The sequence below is a fragment of the Pteropus alecto genome, unplaced genomic scaffold, assembly GCF_000325575.1.
Source record: "Pteropus alecto unplaced genomic scaffold, ASM32557v1 scaffold164, whole genome shotgun sequence".
NCBI classification, from domain to species: domain Eukaryota; kingdom Metazoa; phylum Chordata; class Mammalia; order Chiroptera; family Pteropodidae; genus Pteropus; species Pteropus alecto.
The window spans coordinates 4643438-4663296 of record NW_006439568.1 but is presented as its reverse complement, the minus strand read 5'-3'; the positions used below and the strand labels follow the sequence as shown (position 1 = coordinate 4663296).

At 33.2% G+C, this 19859-nt stretch overlaps 1 protein-coding gene across 2 annotated transcripts in view; it reads right to left on the bottom strand.

Moving 5' to 3' along the window:
- ATAD2 (ATPase family, AAA domain containing 2) overlaps window positions 1-19859 on the bottom strand; it is a 55528-nt gene that overhangs the window by 14781 nt on the left and 20888 nt on the right. For both annotated transcript variants that reach the window (XM_006916575.3, XM_025050059.1), the window contains exons 9-19: window positions 17640-17747; window positions 15644-15752; window positions 15280-15395; window positions 11362-11536; window positions 10418-10506; window positions 6678-6837; window positions 5865-5955; window positions 4695-5009; window positions 4052-4184; window positions 3511-3697; window positions 2656-2841 (exon numbers count right to left, since the gene is read on the bottom strand). In XM_006916575.3, the coding sequence (XP_006916637.1) occupies window positions 2656-2841; window positions 3511-3697; window positions 4052-4184; window positions 4695-5009; window positions 5865-5955; window positions 6678-6837; window positions 10418-10506; window positions 11362-11536; window positions 15280-15395; window positions 15644-15752; window positions 17640-17747 (1669 nt within the window). The remainder of the gene's footprint in view (window positions 1-2655; window positions 2842-3510; window positions 3698-4051; window positions 4185-4694; window positions 5010-5864; window positions 5956-6677; window positions 6838-10417; window positions 10507-11361; window positions 11537-15279; window positions 15396-15643; window positions 15753-17639; window positions 17748-19859) is intronic.

Here is a 19859-nt window from a genome sequence, read left to right as displayed (position 1 = left end):
CAAACTTTAAAATGATTAACAAAGTTTTAACTGACAGTAAGCCAATGGTATAACGAGACCACCAAACAACAATTCTCCTTTACTCTGTTAATCAGAGCACTGCTAGAATACTTCATGTATTCTGGGTACAGCCTTTCAAAGGACTATAAAGGGAAAGACATTCGGGAGAGGGACTAGCATTTGGAAGAAACTAAAAATATGTGTAATGTATGGCAGGCCAACTATTATCACAGTCCACATTCTCTTTTTTTGTGCACACTGCTATATCATATGTCCTAGTCTCCCTTGCAATTAGGGAGAGCTATGTGACTGAATTTTAGCCAACATAATGTAAAAAGAAATAATATACATTACTTTCAGATCAGGCCCATGAATGGGCCATTCCTTTTAGCTGGATGGAATGAAAGCAACCTGGAAAGCCATGTGATGAAAACAAGAAAGATCTCGGCACGAATGTCTGAGTGACTGCATGGGGGAGGGTAGGTCTGTCAATCTAGGCACCTGCCTAGTATTGTTAAATGAGCAAGAAATAAACTTCTATTGTATTAATAACCCCAAGGAATATAACATATAGAAAAAGAGTTTAGTGTGAATAAGCCTGGGACAGAATGGAGAGATAGAAATGAACATAAAAGAGTATTCGATTTGATTATACAAAGAGTTGTCATGATTAAGACAGATTAGACAGGTTCTATACAGTACCTGGGAAACAAATGGAGATTAAGAAATGGAAGCTGCTCAAAAAAGTTGATTTTTTAGGAGCTGGAGCTAACAAACTGAATAGCAAAGAGAGTGTTTTGACAAAGATAGGATATTCACATAACGAAGAGGCTATAAAGGAGAGTACAGAACTTGGTGATTAACTAAACTAAAAACTTTAAGGACTCTTCCCACCCTAAGTCTGTAATATATACAGGTCCTCAAATAATGGTGTTTTCTTATGATGCTGATGAGATGCTGCAGGAACTTAACCCCTGTTTATATCAATAAGCTCATGGCAAAATCGGTTTCATTATATGGTGTTTCACTTAGTCATTGAACCTACTGACAACGTTAATAGAGGACTTACTGTGCTTAATGTTCATTTCCCAGTTTATTCAACTGTTGGTTGAATAATTCACAATCAGCTAATAAAAGAGAGACATCAGGGACATGATCTGGTCCTTTGATAACTCCTTGACCTCATTTCCTTCTACTACGCCCTTTACTTACCCTGCTCTAGCCAACCACCTGGCCTTGCTATTTTTCCAACACACTAAACATACTTTTTTTCCTTTCTTCATAGTCTTTGCACTTGCTTTTCCTCTGCCAGGAAACTTTGTCCCTTAGATATTCAAATGAATCAATCAATACTTTACATTTTTCAGGTCTTTGCTCAAACGTCATCTTCTTAGTGAGGCCTCATGTAGCCTATTTAACAATGTGACTGTGACCCTTCAGACTCTTCTGGCACTAAAGTTTTCTCCATAGCAATAAGTTAGTATTACATATTTATTTTTGTTTGTCTCCCCTCAACTAAAATATAAGCCCTAGGAAGATACAAATTCTTATCTATACTGTTCATTGCTATATTCCCAGTGCCCAGAACCATGCCTGGCACAGAATAAGTACTCAATAAAGGTTTTTAATAAAATATTTGAATTTACCTTCCTACAACTGTCCTAAAACTACAAATCAATTTTTCCAAAGGTATGGAAAAACTTATTAATTCATAAAGAAAAACACACAGAAGCTCACAATATGCTTATTATGTACTCCGGGAATAGAGAGGTAGAAAAAGAAGTCCCTGACTTCATGTTCTTTATATCCTGCTAGAAGAGACTGTCATACAAATTAATATATAATGGCAGGTAGTGATAAAAACAAAGCAGAGTAAGAGAATAGAGAGCGTTGGGCAGAGGAGCTGTTGCTATAATTGAGAAACCAATCAGGAAGGCCCCTCTGAGGCGATATCTGAGCAGAGACCTGAAGAAAATAAAGGACCATGCCAGGCAACTACCTAGGAGAGGAGTACTTCGTACGTAGCATGAACTTTTGTTTATCATTAGCAGCTGTCTAAACTGGCACAAACTTGAAGGACAATAACTTGGTACTATCAAAAATTTTAAATGTGCATACTCTTTAACTAAGCTACAGTTATTCCACTTCTAGGAATGGATACTAGAAACCACACAGTAATACTCATAAAAATTAAAATCCAAGGATGGTCACTGTAGCAGTTCAAAAGAAAAAAACTAGGAAATAACCAAAATATCTATAAATAAGGATTTGGGTAAATAAATTAAGAAAAATCAAAACAATGGAAAAAGCCACACCACTCTTAAAGGAATGAAACTTATGTATTGAAGAATATAAAAGATATACAAAGGAAACTAAAATATTATGTCACATAATTTATATTATTTTGTAAGAAAAATTTGTAACGTAACCTTACTATACATATCTACATCTATGCACACCACTCTGCCTAACAAGCACATATACCAAATAGTTAACAATGGTACTTGATAAGAAAACTTTTCCTTATCATTTCATTCACTTCTGTGGCACTTGGAATTTTTACAATAAGCTATTACACTTTGGTACAAACAACTTCCTCTTTGAAGTATAATGATTTCCCCTGCCTACCCCCCATCCCCCCAACACACAAATTACCTCTTCTGGCAGAGCAGAATGAGGTTTATCAGAAGTTGCAAGTAGTAAAACTGGAGCAAATGAAGGAATATTCTGTAATAACGTGGTAAATGTGGCTTTAAGTGTTGGACCGACTATTTCCCACCACAAGTGGATATGAGGAACATACACGATGCTTGGTGCTGTTCTCTTAGCCTCACGAATCATCTAATAGAGAGAAAAAAAATTACATTCAGTTAGAGAGCCAACACATCAGTAATGCTAGCTTTATCAGTCTACAATAATGTTTGACTTCCCAGTTTTATCATATAAAACTCTCAAGTTTTTAAAACGCTTCCCCCAGTCCCACAATTTTGTTTTTAAATGTTTTCTAAGTCTCATTTTTAGAAAAACATAATTGCTTAAAGCAATTAGGAAATATCTCAAAAATTCTAGAAGACTTTTCTGTTGTAACCAAGGTTAAATATAAAAATATAAGTGTAAATACTTTTACATTAAAAAATCAAAATATAAAAATAGCAAAAAACAGAAGCAGCAGTTTCTGAATACTCACTATTTAGCAATCCTGGTTTAAATACTTTACTAATTTAATTCTCAACAGCCATACAAGGTAAATAACTACTATCATCTCCTTTTTGTAAGTGAAGAAAATGAGGTAAAGAGATCTAACAATTTTCTAAGGTCACTTAGATATTAAGTGGTGGAAATGAGATTTAAATCCTTTTAATGACTAAGCAATTATGCATAGTTTTATTTCATAAACCTAAAGTTACAAATCAGAGACAAAACAGTGCAAAAAGAATGAGGCAATTCCAGATTTTGACTCTGGAAGACTGCTTTGTCTTACAGCTATTTGTCTGGGTAACAAGGAATTACCTGGGCACACGTTTCTTCAGGAGATGTAGCACTGACTCCAAAAAGAACAGGAATGTCTAATGTATATACTGCAAATTTTTCCAAAGCATGGATGACAGCTGGTGCCAAATGAGAACCTTGCCCAAATCCTGGTTCTCCTACAATCAATATTCTTGGTCGAAAAGACATAGGTTGATAACAAGCATTTCTGAAAAAAAGGAGTAATAAGCTGTGTTTTAGGGAAAAAAAACAAAAGTTTAAATTTTTCTCCCAAATTACCAATTATAAACTTACATAAGTCAAAAATTTTGAATACATGGTTGGCCAATCATAACAGCATGGCTCACATGGTTTTTGGAAACAATTAACTTCCAGATTTTTAAGAATACTTTATGTAGTGCAATTTCTACTATAGTGACAACTGCAACAACAAAAGATTTTTTGATATTTTAACTCAAAAAAAGCAGATTAGTTGACATCTTATATCTTTTCAACCACCATCTCATTCAGTTTTAGGGAATTTACACACCAAAAAATATATTCATTTACAAGGGAAATGTACCTATTCAAATGAAGAAAATTAAAATTTTCTTTTGCTTTATTAAAGGAATTTTGAGAAAGCCCATTTTCATGTACTGATGGAACATCATCATCACTGTATGCCAAGTCACTTTCTAGCAGAGGACAAGAAATATCTATAAAACAAAAAATTGTACATTAGTAACTTTTCTGGATGCAAAGCAAATTTTATGAATGTTTCAATTAGCAAGTCAGTATACTTTAATAATTTTTTAGAGAATCAAAAATATTCGTATAGATTTGAATAACAAGTACAATAAGTACTCAACATTGTCAATAGGTCCTACAACTTTAAGCAAAAAGATGTATAAAGAAACCAATTATACCACAAGCTAATTGATATAAACATGAGTTAAGGTCCTACAACATCTCATCAATGTTATAATAAAATGATGCCGAACAAATCAATGTTATACAAAGACCGATATAGAGGTAAAAACACATTCCAAACTTAAAAGAGATTAAGTTAAGGGAAATTAATGAAGTAAATTTCTTTCAAATACTCAAGCAAAGCATGACCAAATTCTTTTCAAGAGGTTCTGTATAAAGCAACATTTCTGGAACATATAAAACATTTAGCTCTACTAACTATGAAAACTAACTTTAAATGGTCAGTCATTTCATACCTGAGTCTAATGCTTTATGTGTTCTGACTTCCGCGTGTGGAAATACTTTCTGCAGGGCTTCTAAGATCTTGAGAACAGTGCTTTGCAGGAGTGGTTTCACAATGGTGGACAGCGCCTGCCCAGGTGATGTCACAGCTCTCTGGGAGGCTGGTATCATCTTTTGCATAGCTACCTCAAAATCCTTAGCTGAGATATTAATTGAAGAGAGATCCAACTGTAGTTTCTCACTAGTAGTATAGATCTGTGGGTAGCGTCGACGCAGAGCACATAAAGCGGCCTCAGAGCATATTGACTTAATATCTGCACCACAGTATCCTATCCAAGGCAACCAAAAGAAAAAAAAAAAAGTAAACCACCACTTATTAGAGTATGGCCATGGTTAAAATGAAAACTTAGCCTAACAATATGGTAGAAAATATTTAGGAGTAACAAGGATAAAATTCCTCATTTACCTAGTAAACTTATTCAGTGGTGATAACCATCAACAAGCCAACTTTTGAGTGAAATATGCAAACACTAATATAGCTTAGGGGTCAAAAGCAAGAGTTTTGAGATCAGACAAGGTTCAAATTCCAGTTTGTCATTTATTAGATGTGTGATCTTTAGAGAATCATTTATGGTCTGCCAGCCATTTCTACATCTGTATAAAATGGAGGTATTACCTACTTCACCGGACTGATGTGAGAATTACCTGAAATAACATATGTAGAATGCTTAACAGAATGACCAGAAAAACGTAAACAGTCAGCAGATTACTAGTATTATTATTGTCTACTTTGCTCTAAAATTCCCCAACACAAGGGATGAAAGAGATAGATGGGGTAAAGGGGTCAAATATGTGGTGACAGAAAGAAATCAAACTATGGGAGGTGAACACACAATGTAAATATATATATATGCTTTATTGTTAAAATGTATAGCTAAAACTTACTGAATTTTGTTAACCAATGTCACCACAAAAAAATTAATTAATTTAAAAAAATTCCCCAATAGCCAATTTGAATATCTCTATTTAACATCTGGGACTTCGTAGAAAGAAAACATGTCACAAATAACGGATGAGAAACAAATATAACCTCATATTTCTTTAAACATAACCTTGCAAGACTACAACTTTCTTCCATCTTTGAATGCATATATTTCTTTTAATGCTTAAAAAGCAATGTTTACCAACACAATTTTCTGCTAGTTCTTCTAGAAATAGGTCTAGTGGTTTTGGATTCCAATCCCTTGTGTGAATCTTTAGAATTTCTTTTCGAGCCTACAAAGAAAAACAATTTTTTACATCCATAATAATAAAGAGCTATTCGGATTAGGATAATTTCAATTTTGCTTCAGAACAATTTAAAACTTTTAATTGTCTAAAATGTTAGCTATCAATACCTAAATTAATAGAAATATGAAAGTGTTTTTTAAAATTTAAGGAATCTATGTTAAACAGATTTACATTTATAGTACTCTAGTTCCATTCATCACAAATATGAATGAGAGAAATTAAATAACTACTGAACTATTGTTCATGCTGGTGCATACTAAGAAATGTTTTTATGAGTACTGCTAGATCTACTCATGTTTTCTTGCTTGGTAATCAAAAGATTAAGTGGCTTTAAAATAACACAGTGGTACCCACGAAAAAGCCAAGGCTAATAAATTAGCTAAGGATTGACTGCTCATTAGGCCATGGGTTCTGAAGCAAAATAAAGTTGTGTGATTAACATCCAAAGGCTGCACTCAAACTGAAAGAATTTTAAGAGTATTTTTAGGGAGGTATTATTTAAAAAATAATAATAATAAATTATCTGAGTTCTCGTCTTTAAATAAAGTAATAACTCCCTAAAAACACATACACACATTTTTGAATATTAATCATATAGCTTTGCTTCAGAACATACAAAACTCAATCTTCAAATTTTCACTGTACCAAGGATTGCTCATGATAAAGGCAACACATTTTGTCAAAATTTAGTGATGTTAAATTCTTACATCTTTATCAGGTAAGCTGAAAAGGAATTCTCTGTCAAAGCGACCAGGCCTTCGTAAAGCAGGATCAATGGAATCCAGCCTGTTGGTAGCACCAATGACTACAATTTCTCCTCTGCTGTCCAATCCATCCATAAGAGCTAACAGGGTGGAAACAATAGAACTAAATTTAAAAATAAGAGAAGAGAGATTAACCAATTAGATGTTAAATCTATCATTTCTTCTTTTGGTAAGAGTTAATACATTAAATGTGAACAAATTTTCTGAGAGCATCTACTACTTCAACAGATTTTTTTTTTAAGTCTGTAAAATAACATACTAAATGGCATGTGGAGATTAAAATCAATAGAAAACACAGAAAGTCTTTAGAATGACACAAATGAATCCTGAAAGTTATTTCATAAAGCATCATTTCTCATAGGAACTTCAGAGTTCCCAAACAAGATACAACATAAAAACCCACAAAACCCTAATAAGTACCAGGTAAACAAACAGTATCTAAAAATTATAAAATGGTCCATTTCATACACATTATCAAAGGACCCCAAAATAAAATGGAATACACATTGAGCATAAAAACATAGGATTTTAATTACATTTTAAACTTTTGATTATGGAGAAAGATTAGTAAAATGATCTCCACATTTATTTTTTTTAGGCAAGGCAACCCTTGGTTGACCTCACAGATTGCAAAGGACCTTGTCATCTTACAATCCCTTATTTTTCATTTTGTACACCTACAGCACCTTGTCTTCCTAGGTGGTCTCCCATCCAAGTACTAATCAGGCCCGACTCTGCTTAGTTTCTGAGATCAGACGTGATTGGGCTTGTTCAGGGTGGCCTGGCCCTACACCTGATCTCCATATTTTTATCACCAGTTTCAACAACTGACAATATATTCCTTTTATGTCTTCACCCGATAGCTTTAAAAAACAAAACAACCTCCAACATCATTTAACCCATAAATATCTCATGTTAAGTAGTTCATGTATGAATTTGAGATAGACTTTAAAAACTCTCGCAATACTATGACACCAATGTAAACAGTAATTCCTTAATGTCACCTAACACCCAATTTTCCCTGATTTTCTCAAAATATCTTTTTACATTTGATTTGTTCAAGCCAAGATTCACACACTACACTTGGTCAAATGTCCCTCAAATCCATAATAGTCCCCATGACACTCCTTCACTTTTTTTCTTCCTCCATGCCATCTATTTGTTGAAGAAACTGAGTCTTTTGTTTTGTCGAATTTTCTTCTTACCTTGTGGACTGGGCTGATAGCTTACTGATAGGATCATTTAACTTGTCCTCTATCATTTGTATTTCCTATAAACTGGTAATTAGATCTAGAAGCTTAACAGATGTCAGTTAAACTACTTGGGACAGCATATTTCACAGGAAGATACCATGTACTTCTCACTGTACTCCTCAGGAGGCATATAATAATAGTTTCTCAGTTAAGGTCAGTGGGTTATGTTTAAGTGAGGTGTCAGCTTACTCTATTCACTGTAAACTTCAGTATCAACCTTTATATCCTACCATTTTAACAGCTGCTGCTTATTGCTTAGATCAGTGTTTCTCAACCTTGGCACAACTGACATTTTAGGTCAGGTAACTTGTGGTGGAGAGCTGTCCTATGCATTCTAGTATGTTTAACAGCATCCCTAGTCTTCACCCACTAGATGCCAGTAGCGCTCCCCTCCCTATCCCACAATGACATTCACAAATGTCTCCAGACATTTGTCCCCTGTGGGGCAAAATCACTCTCAGTTGAAAACCACAGGTGTAGATTCACTTTTTCATAAAGGTAACAAAATTCTGATTTTCTAATTCAATAATTTCCTTTGCATTTATCAACTGTGATTTTTCAATAAAGAACATTACTTCATCACCTATGAAATTACCTCAGATCATGACCTGAATAATAAGACAGGAAAAAGAAATGTTTAATTCATTCTCTTTATCACTTTTTAAGAGTAATGATTCACTGTCTTAGCAACTAATTAAACTTTTTTTAAAAAAAAATTAAAAACTGACTTTTAAAATGTTATTTGATGCATTTCAATCTACTGCAGTCATTATTTTTGATGTTTAAATTGTTCCACTTTGGCCAATGAAAACTTCAGAATTGGCTCCTATGTCATTCTGATACGAACTCAGTGATCTTCGATTGCTTCCTTGCTTCTAGGCATTACAAGATGTTTCAAGCTTGTCTTGTTTATTTCCTGCCTCAGTCCTGCAATCCATAATCTCCACTAAGAGTCCTAGTATTTAGAGACCACTGCTGGGCACTAGGGGTACGAACTGCTACTGGATTGTGACTGCTTCTAGACCGTTTTAGTGCCCTAAGCTAGGAATTATCTTTTCTCTAAAAATAAGAAAACTCATCATGAATTGATAATGATATTTTTAATTCAAAGTATAGATTTTAGTTTTACTTTATTTTATATTTGCATCCTCTTTATCCTAGGCTAAAAATCTTATTTTCTATTGCATCAATTTAACTCCTTGTCCACCAAATTTCTCTTAAAAATATATATAATATATATGAGACGTCGTATGCTTGCTAAAATTATTCTAATCCCTTTAGAATTGTTCCAAAATACAGTAAGTACTTAATTGAAAAGTGATGTCAGTATTTTAAACATGTTTCTCCCTATTAACACAATGAGTACAGTATGGCTGATAATAAAATGTGTCATATTAAAAAAGTCTGTATGATTACTGGTAAGATATGTACAGATGAAACTATTTTTACCATAGTACTTAACATTTTAATTTACTACTCAGAGCAACAAATGAAATTGTATATATAGCATCAAATCAAAGAAGGCCACCAGAATATAGTAAATATTGTCAGGTGTTAGGGAAGTCAAAACCTACTTATCACTCACATTATGCCTTGCTCCTTTTTTATATCATCTTCGATAAGAAACAGTACTGGGATATATGGAGGCATGCAAACATTTGCTTTAGGGTATTCCAAATTAAGCAGTTACAGATAATTCATGAGACCATCTGAAAAGAAGCTCTGAAAAACTGAAGATGAACTGGGACTAAAAGTAATGTAGATTCAACTTGTGGCAGTGATCCTAAAGAAAAGTGCTCCCTTGAGTAAGCAGCTTATCATACAGGGCGATTTAATTTTCCCACCCTGGAAATGAAGTTGGGCTAGTATGAGAATATTAAACTAGTACTAATGCACTAGTACTTACTAGTTTAGCTCAAGCAGTATTTTAAAAGCATTTGAATTAGTTGGCAACATTTTAAAAAAATTTAACACAAAAATATGAATATAAAATTTTAAAAAGATAAAATTTACTTTTCAAGTCTGGGTCAGCTCCTGCACCTCGATAATAAAATAGAGTTAAAAACAACTGACTACGCTCTTATAAATGAACACTCAGCCACATTCCCCACCACGGCCCCACTCTTAACCATTGATTGGCCTACCTCACTCATTTCATTGCCTTGCCTCACTGGCTGGTGAGTATCTAAGTTTGTATCAGGAGTTGAATCTGTAACCAGTATTTTAATACTGTGCTTGAGAACACCCTGCCATCCAAAAGAGGTTCACTTTTTCTTTTCTACTATATATTGGGGTTCTACTACCAAAAATGGCAACTACTAGTTTGTCAAGTTTCTTTCGCCATGTAACTAACCATTCTATCCCTCATGCAATATCAATACAGCTCAGAATATAGGAAAAAAGGCAGAAGTATCATCAAGAAAGTTTTACCTGTGAATCTGATCTTGCCTGCTTGATCGTACTGGAGCCAGACCATCGATTTCATCAAAGAAAATAATTGATGGGCGCATCTGATAAGCCTAGAAAGTAGTCCAGAGGTTGCATGTTATGATGAAAAACTTCAAATCTCTAACTTACTGTAAACCATTTTAATCCATTTTCCTTCCAACTTGTTTACAGAATTTATGTTATAAACCTAAATGTAAATTTAAGAACTATGTTTTAAGGATTTAAGCTAAATTAAAATAACATAGTTTAATTTTATTTGCATTTTCAATTGGAAATATTCAAAATACATACTCTACTGGTTTCCTAACTTAGATCTTACATAGCTACAGTTATTGGGACACCAAAAAAATTTATTAAAGACCAACTCTCAAAACAAGATAAAGTAGAGAAGATAGTGATACAGCCTCCCCTCCATGTCAGGATGGGAAAACATTTAGTAAGATGCCATAGTTAAAAACAAAACAAAAACCCACCAACTCTTTCAGTAAAGTTAAAAAATCTCAGTGGGTTCCATTAAGAGATTTAAAAGCATTTGCAGCAATATGCCTCAGTAGAGCAGAACAAATTATCTCACAATGTGCTGTCAATACAATCTGGGATTATGAAATTGAAAGTCACTCTAGGGCAGAACCAATCTCATACTGAGACATAACTCACTACTACTCTCTCTCTAGGTATAAGACCAAAGACTCCAAAGAACTTAGATCCAACTAATTTTTCCTTTCTCTTCTTACTATAAAATTGCTCCCTATAGGTCAGCGTTATCTTGATATACAAAGGAATATAACCTAGGAAGATTATATATTTAGTGTAATTCTTCTGAGTTTATTTCTGTGAAAAGTGACTAAATGCAAGCTTTATCTAATCCTTATATACTAACACCTATACTGATTATAGATCTAGATAGGTAAATTTTAATATCATACCTGATCAAATAGCAATCGTAGCTGTCTTTCAGACTCTCCTACCCATTTACTCAGACAATCGGCACCTTTCCTCATGAAAAACGCTACTCTCTTGGCCCCTTGGCTACACTCATTGGCAAGTGCTCTAGCAACCAGAGTTTTTCCAGTTCCGGGTGGACCGTAAAACAAACAACCTCTGTAAAAGAATAAGTATTATTTTAGTAGTACATTCAAAAGTAGATTATTTAAACAAAATTACAAACTAATTTCGTGAATGAACTTAATTAATGATTAAAAAGTAAGTAGGACAATTGAAATAGCATTTCAATCCATAAAGAACAACTTGAAACTTGGGAATATTGATATTACAAAATTAATATTGAAAATAAAACCATTTATTTAAAACATTTTCTTTTATTCATTCATTATGCTCATCGAAGTACCTTTAATTGCATAGAAGTCACATTTTAAAAGACGTGAGTTTACTTTTGCAACATATCAGGGGAAAGAATAGCAGACTTCATCTACAATCTTTGGTCTCAGCCTCAGTAGCAGAACATCAAAAGTTTTTCAAGAAAACATGTGGGATCGAATAGCAGAGAAAGTAAAAAAAAAAAGAGAGAGCTTAAATAATGGTGGTTGGATGGTAGGAAGTAAGACAATGTAAATAATTTAAAATAACCTTTGTGACATCACTGTCACAGGGTGACCGATAGCTTTTTCAAATATTTCCAGTTATTCATTGAGGATAGAATTGTCAGAAAATAGACTATATGCAAAATTCTTAGTATATATGTAAAAAGGATATAGAAATAGAACATGTCAGGAATTAAGTTCTACTAAAGTAACATGAAATAATCGATTTCAGATCATTAAATAACTGCTCTTGAAAAGAAACACTTAAGGAAAATCCCAGAAAAATAGAAGTGACAAAATAACAATGGCAGGGAAAAAAATCACAAGTGATGGGAAAAAAATCTATTAAAAGTTAATAAAACATAAAAGAAAAAATAAGAAGAAAAAGTAATCAAATGCAGACGTAAAAGAAACAAAGCAACTGGCAAGAAAATAATCAGACAAACAAATAGAATGACCAGTGATTTTATTGTACAATAGCCAAGGCAGAAACAGATTTTAAGAGTTAAAATCTATTAAGCCAACAATCTTATTCGTGAGACTGTATCTTAAAGAAGGAACTAAGGATTCACACAAGAAGCAGCAATGAGATGTTCATGCTATTGACATTTGTGATAATGAAAAGTTAGGAGAAAACCAAACAGCCAGCAAGAGCTAAATCAAATAAAATGTGATACAGCCACATAATGGAACATTATTCAGCCATTAAAATGGAAAAAACATACAAATAAAAACAGCAAGTTTACAGAATCATATATTTGACTTTTATGGAGGTAAATGTATATTGTAAGGAAAAAGAAATAAAGAAAAATAATTCATGGAAGTTTGTTTCTAATTTCACTACATTATTTTAGGTACTTCCAATATTTTCTATAAGAAATAAATGCTATTATTTAACATTAATATCTTTTTGACTTAAAAAAAATTTATGGTTGGGTAGTATTCAATTGTACACCTAAAACTAGTATGTCAACTGTAACTGAAAAATATATTTTAAAATTTTTAATTTACCAACATCTAACTGTAATTGTTTTATCATACATACTTTTATAATGTAAAAGCTTACTAATTTAAAAAGTTTACTCAAATCAATGTTTCCATAGGTGATTCAGGGAGAAAAGTTGTATTAGGAAAAGGGAATCAGAGATTAGGGTTTAAAAATGAGTTAAGGTATAAAAAAAGAGAAGAAAAAGGAAGAGAATAAAAAACTATGGTGATATGAAAAAAGTTCAAGAGTGGACTTTCAGTTAAACATGACAGATTGAATCCATGGTTTCATCTGTGCTCTCCCTTTTAATTTCACTAAAGTGCATAAAACAAAGTAAACAAAAAAATGAGATAGCACTTGAGATATTTCAATAAAACTTTACAAGTTAGAATGAGATGACTTTGGCAGACCTGAAAAAGCTAAAATCTAAAATACAGAAGCCCCCCACAAAAAGAACGCTACTTTGCAAAACCCCTCTCAGGATTTAGAGGTAATATATATCTCAAGGCAGATATGAAAGTTTGGGTTGCAAAGAGTAGGATGGAGTAAAACATTATTAAAGAACAGTGACACCATCCTGACACCTTCTGCTACCCTGTGTAGGCAACGTGCCTGGATGATTTACTTTCTGATAAAGGACAAAATGAGATGCTGCAGGAATTAAATTAAAAACTCCATACTTAATGGTGGAGACTAACCCTTGCTCAGATCTACTGCTAAAATGCTGATAGGCAGGCTCATAAGCTTCATATAGAAGACTAGATTTCCGTCTGGGAGAAAATATCCCTAGATACTGACTTTGAGAACCACCATTACCCTAAGGCAAGGACTACAGGTTAACAAGCCCTATTAGTGACCTTTAAAAATATGCTTTGCTCTTAAATATTAGAAACCCAAGAATTACTAGATATTTAAGGAAAAGTTGTAACACTGAGATCAAAACAAGAGAAATAGATTAGCCTAGAAAGTCTAATATTCAATCGACATGAATTGAGGTAAGAGGAAAAATTAAAGTGGAAAAATTACCAAAAAAGTGATTAAAAAAAAAACTTTCCCAGAAATCAGACGTTTCCAGATTGTAAAAGTATAGCACAATAAAGAGGGGAGGGGGAAAAGATATAACAAGAGAGTATGAGATTACATGACTGTTCTCAAAAAGAAAATAAAAATAATCTCCCACATATTCTTTTTCTCAGGACATTCCTAGAATGTGCCCCATCAAAACACAGCTATAAATCAAGGTCATAGTTGAACCCAGCACTGAAAGAAACAGGAAATCCCATGCCGACTGTGATGGGAAGTCCCAAGACTTAGTTGTGCTACAAGACTAAGAGTAACAAAAAAACAAGGCTGTCTTATTAAAAGTTTTCTTCAACTTGAATGTGGGGGTGGGAGAAGACTAAAAGTAATCAGTCCAGATGGAAACGGGAGAACAAAAGTTCCAGGAAGATGTGCCTAAAAAAATTAAGGAGCTAAAAGATGACTTGATATGTTCAAATACACTGAAGAGAGGTTTTTATAACTCTAATGAAGACTCTGTGGATGAATTGATAAGAATATAAAAAACGAAAAAAAACTAAAACAAAAAACAAACCCCAAAACAGGGAAGTATTAAAGCTGAGGGGGAACAGGAGAGTTGTAAAAGAGAGGCATATAGTCATAATATACTATATATGGCTCAGCTAAGAAATATTTCCATAGTCATAATGCAAACACTGAAAATGCATTCAATGATTTTATATATGTATAAATGAAATATTGGAAACACATAAGGAAGGGAAAACACGTATGTGGAAGGTGGGAAAAGTAAAAGATCCAAATAGTCACTGTCCATAGTTAGAAGTTTATGGCTTGTGTCTAAAATAGAAACACAGAAAATTATAGTATAACCATACGTATGGCTAAAGGAGTTGAAAGTAGTTGGCTCTGGAAAGTGGGAATTGAAATGGAGAAGAGTAGAGGAGGGACTACTTTTTAAAGACTTATGATACTATTTGATTTTTAAAATTAAATACATATATTACTTTGATACAAGTTTTAAAAATGAAAGAAAAAAGTAGAGTATGTATGGGAGGAATTTAACTAAATATATGAAAAACCATGGGGAATCTTTTTTTTTTCATGGAGAATCAATTTTCAAATCATTTTTATGTTAAACATTAAGAAAGTAAAAATATTCAAAGCACTCAGGACCTTGCAGGAAAAATGTACAAATGACTGTAGGCCTGGAAAATTTCAACAGAGAAGCATTATCTTTTTAGACAATAGCAGCACATCACAGATTTTGGCTACAATAAAATGTATAATTAAATTACCTTGGAGGTTGAATTTTGAATTTTTCAAAGACTTCTGGATAAAGTAATGGAAACACCACCATCTCTTTTAGAGCTGCAATATGATTAGACAGGCCACCAACACTATCGAATCGTACCTGATAATGAGAGGGAAACACTGACGTTTTTATTTGAAGTCAAAATTAAAATGTCACTCCATCCCCAAACTATACCCAACCCACATACAGTCAACTGAGTACAGTATCTTAGCTGTGGCCTGAAGATTTAAAATAAAAAAGAAAAGTCTATAAAAATTAGTTTTTGATAAAAAAAAAAAGGTTTCTTATTTAAACTAAAATGAAGAATGCTATTATAGTTCAAACATAGATTTCAAGACAGTACTCACTGAAGAATCTAGTTGCATTGGATCAACATCAGCAAGGCTTGCTCCAATTTTCATTCGATCTTTATAAATTCCTTTTAATTCATCCTTCCGAAAATTTAGTGGGAGGCACCTATTTAAAAAAATTTTTAAAAACCAAAACTATCAACTCACCCTTCACTCCCAAATGCCTTGTTAAAATAAGGGCATTTTTCTTAAAAATTAAAAAAAAAAAAAATTCAACTGGAACGATCTCGAAATTTCAATTTCCTCATTTTCCATATAGGTTGGGAACTTAACTGTTAAAAATAGTTCTACCGAAAGTTTTATTATTAAAGTTATACAGTTGAATGAAAATACCAGTTTTCAAGATGCTGTAGCACTATAAAATAATTCAGTTGAAAATTTAGACAGCAGCAATATACATTATAATGATCAATCCTAACATATATGGAGTGTTTACCATTTACCAGATACTGTTTTAGTTTTAAGTGCTTAAGATGTATTAATTCATTAAACCTTCACAACAGTCTTGTGAAGGTGTTACTATTTCCTCTATTTAAAAGAAAACCGAGATACAGAAAAGGTAAACTAAGATGCCCAAGGTCACACTAGTGACTGGTAGATCAAGGAATCAAACCCAAGTTGTGTATCTCCAACAGCTCTGCTATAATACCTCTCAACAAAACATTCATATAATCCACCAGCATTTGGATCCACAACAATACTCTCAAGCAAGAACAGATTACTACTTTCCTAACTACTTTCAAAACAGTTATGGTATCTTACAAAGAATATGCCTAGAGGAACCTGCTTGCTTTATCCATGGAAAATGAAAACTGTTTGTTAGAGGTTGATACTTGCACCAGAATGCCTAAGCGAAGAAGGACTGCTGCAACTGAACACAAGTAAAAAGCACCATGCTCACCACAAGGGACAATTCTTGCTAACTCCAAACTCCATGAGGAATGTATATTGTGAAATTTAAGATGGACAAGTTTTCAATTGCGGCTTTTAAAAAGGTATTCCTTAAATAATTCTTAACAGAAATACAACTGCATAATACGAAATCCACAGGATCAGATGCATATTTCTATGAAAGCAAATAAAAATCCAAGTAGTCTAGGTATACAGCTTTTGAATAGTTTACCTTGTTGCTGTTCAACAGAAAGCCAAAAATGTAATTTAAAATTTTCTATTAGTCACACTAAACAAAGAAAAAAATTAAAAATTTAATAATTTATTTAACCCAATATATCCAAAATACTATATTAACATTTCAATATACAAAATTAATATTTTAAAAATTGAGCTACTTTACATTTTTTTTTGTACTAAGTCTTTGAAATCCAAGAGTGTATTTTTTATAAAAATTTAAGTATATCTCAGTTGAGACTAGCTACATTTCAAGTGCTTAACAGCCACATGTGGCTAGTGGCTACCGTTAATGTGATAAAAAAAAACCAGAGCTTAGAATTCAAAGAACAAATGGTTTGCATACTCCTTCAATTATTATATTCCAACTGCTTTGTCAAGATTTGTGTTCTACTCTAAGATTATTATAGTATTAGAATCTTAGCACTGCATTTTTCATGCACCCACCCACACCTATAAAATGGAAATAATCCTTGCCCTACCAACTTCACATAATTATTGTGAGAATCAAATCGGTTGATTAGTGTATGTGAACTTGAGTTATAAGTAAACCCTTCAATTTTCCTTAAGAGTTCTACAATAAGAATGCACTATTATTATAAAAAAGAATACAGAAAAAATTTTATTTCCTGAAATCAGTGTTTACCATTTTGAGCTATATAATGGTGTATAAACAAACATATATTCTAACCTGTTATTAGTTGCAACTGTATATATTTCAAACAAGACAGCATTCTTGTTTTATATATTAACCTGTTGTGGAATTTTTTTAAACAGCTAAGCTGTACCTATTTCCAAATTATTCAACTTTCTCGCCACATTAAAAAAAGCTGGAAGTTTTAAAAGACATCGATGTGGCACTTACCTGTTGATAGCTCTATTACGGCTCCTTTTCCTTCGCCTCTCAAAGTGCTGTTCATCTTCAGAAGAGGAAGATGAAGTAGAGTCACTACTGTGGATCGCATGCCTTCGCCTAAAGAGGAAAAAGAAGGGCAGGGAAAAAAAGACATAAGATGCCAACATCAGAAATACCTAATGATCCAAAAAAGGTTTCTCCTAAAATTAATACATTTTCTGAACCAATGAAATAAGTTTCATTGGTTGAGTCTTTTGAAGGAAATAACTGAGAGGAAGGGAAAAAAAGAGATAGGAGACTGTGGTAGAACTGACCATCAAATGTTCATTAAATGGTCCAGGCAGAGTTACTTCTTAGTCTTGATATAAGTCAGCTATCCTCAAAGAGAAAGGTAACTATAATCTCAAAAGGCATTTTCAATATTATACTATATATAATTTCACATTCTGAAGGGAACCATCTATTTTAAAATGTCAAATAACCTTAAAAAGAGAACATGATCATTTTTTTTAATGTAAACCAAAGGGGATCAAGAAAGGTTAAAAAAATGCTATGAAACAGTAAGGAATAAGATGGCCTTTAATCTGTAGTATCTCATCAACTGTAAATTCACAAATACCACTTAATCACTTAATGTGTAAATGTGGAAGTTACCCAACTCACATAAGCCTCAACCTTCTCACTTACAAAAAAAATTTTTTTAATAAATTATTAGGCTTGTTCGTAGTATTAAATAAGATGTCAATGCTACAAAGATTCAAAAAAAATTAAGTCATTTCTTTCTTTGGACAGTTGTAAAAGACTCACAGGGGAAACAAAAACAAAAACAAACAAAAAAAGAATCTGGCTTAGAAAACCTTTAATCATTCCACTGGCTTGGGGTCTAGAGCTTTTCCTGAGTCAGAGTGCAATCATGGTAAGTAGGTATTTCCAAAAATATAAAAGGTTCACAATCTGTTATCTGCATAATGTAGGTCCAGAATCTTGTACCTAAAACACTCTGAAAACAAGTTTTTCCATTATATACTTAGCAGTGAAACATGACCTGAAATGTCAGAAAGGCAATTCATAGTCTCCATTTGTCCCATTTACAATTATTCATATGTTTTGCTATAGAAATAACATATTTGACTAAGCAGTGCTGTACTGGACACCACTAGAGATGTTTATGTTGTATGTTAACTTTGTAAATCCCACTCCCGCCAAAAAATCTGAATTCTGAAACACAAATGGCCCCAAGGGTTTTGGAAAAGGGGTCGCAGAAACACAGATATAAGCGAGAAAATAATCCACCTAATCCACCTACCCAAACATGCCCAAGACCATTTTTGTGATCCACCTGAAACTAAAACTATCCAGTACAAGTCTGAAATTTTATATGAAAAACTTATTTAATATTACTGTTAATACCATGAAAATAACTTGTAGTCACATAATTCACATAACTATGTAAATTAAGTATTCAGTCACAAAAAATTAAGACTAACTTCATAATAAAAGGGACTAACATTTACAAAGTGAATGAAAAAAATATACTAAGTGCTTTTTGTACCAAGTACTTGGCATATTATCTCATCAATCTTAATTAAAACTTTGGAAAAATACTTATTAGTAGGCTCATTTTACACTCAGATTCCATGTGGCTCATAGTTTAATTTGCTCAAAATATCGGAATTAGTCAATGATGATACCAGAATTCAAATCCATGTCTGTCTATTCCAAATTATAAGCAAACGAGACTTTGTAGACTGACATAGTTTCCAACATTCAATTGACAAATAGAAGTTCTTTCTTCCTTTCTTCCCTTTCTTCTCCTTTCCCCCTTCCCTCCCCTCCCCTCCTTGCTTCCTTCTCCTTCTTTAACCCGCCTCCGCTTCTACCCCTGACCTAAGGATGTTGCCTTTTCCCCTTAAGAACTGGATCTCTGAAGGTGGGGCGTCTCCTCCCACATGCTCGAGGCACGCCTATGGCCGCCCCCGGTCGCCTCCAGTGCACCCTGGGTATGGTCCATGGCTCTACCTGGGGTGTGAACCCAGGACCTTCTGTGTGTAAAGCAGATGTGCTAACCACTACACCCACCCCCCACAAGTTATTTTTAAATGTTATGGTTACAATAACAAACACACGTAGCACTTAATATGTGCCAGATGCTATTTTAAATGTTTTGCTTGCACTACTTCATCTAATTCTTACAATATTATGAGATAGGTGCTATTATTCCCATTCTAC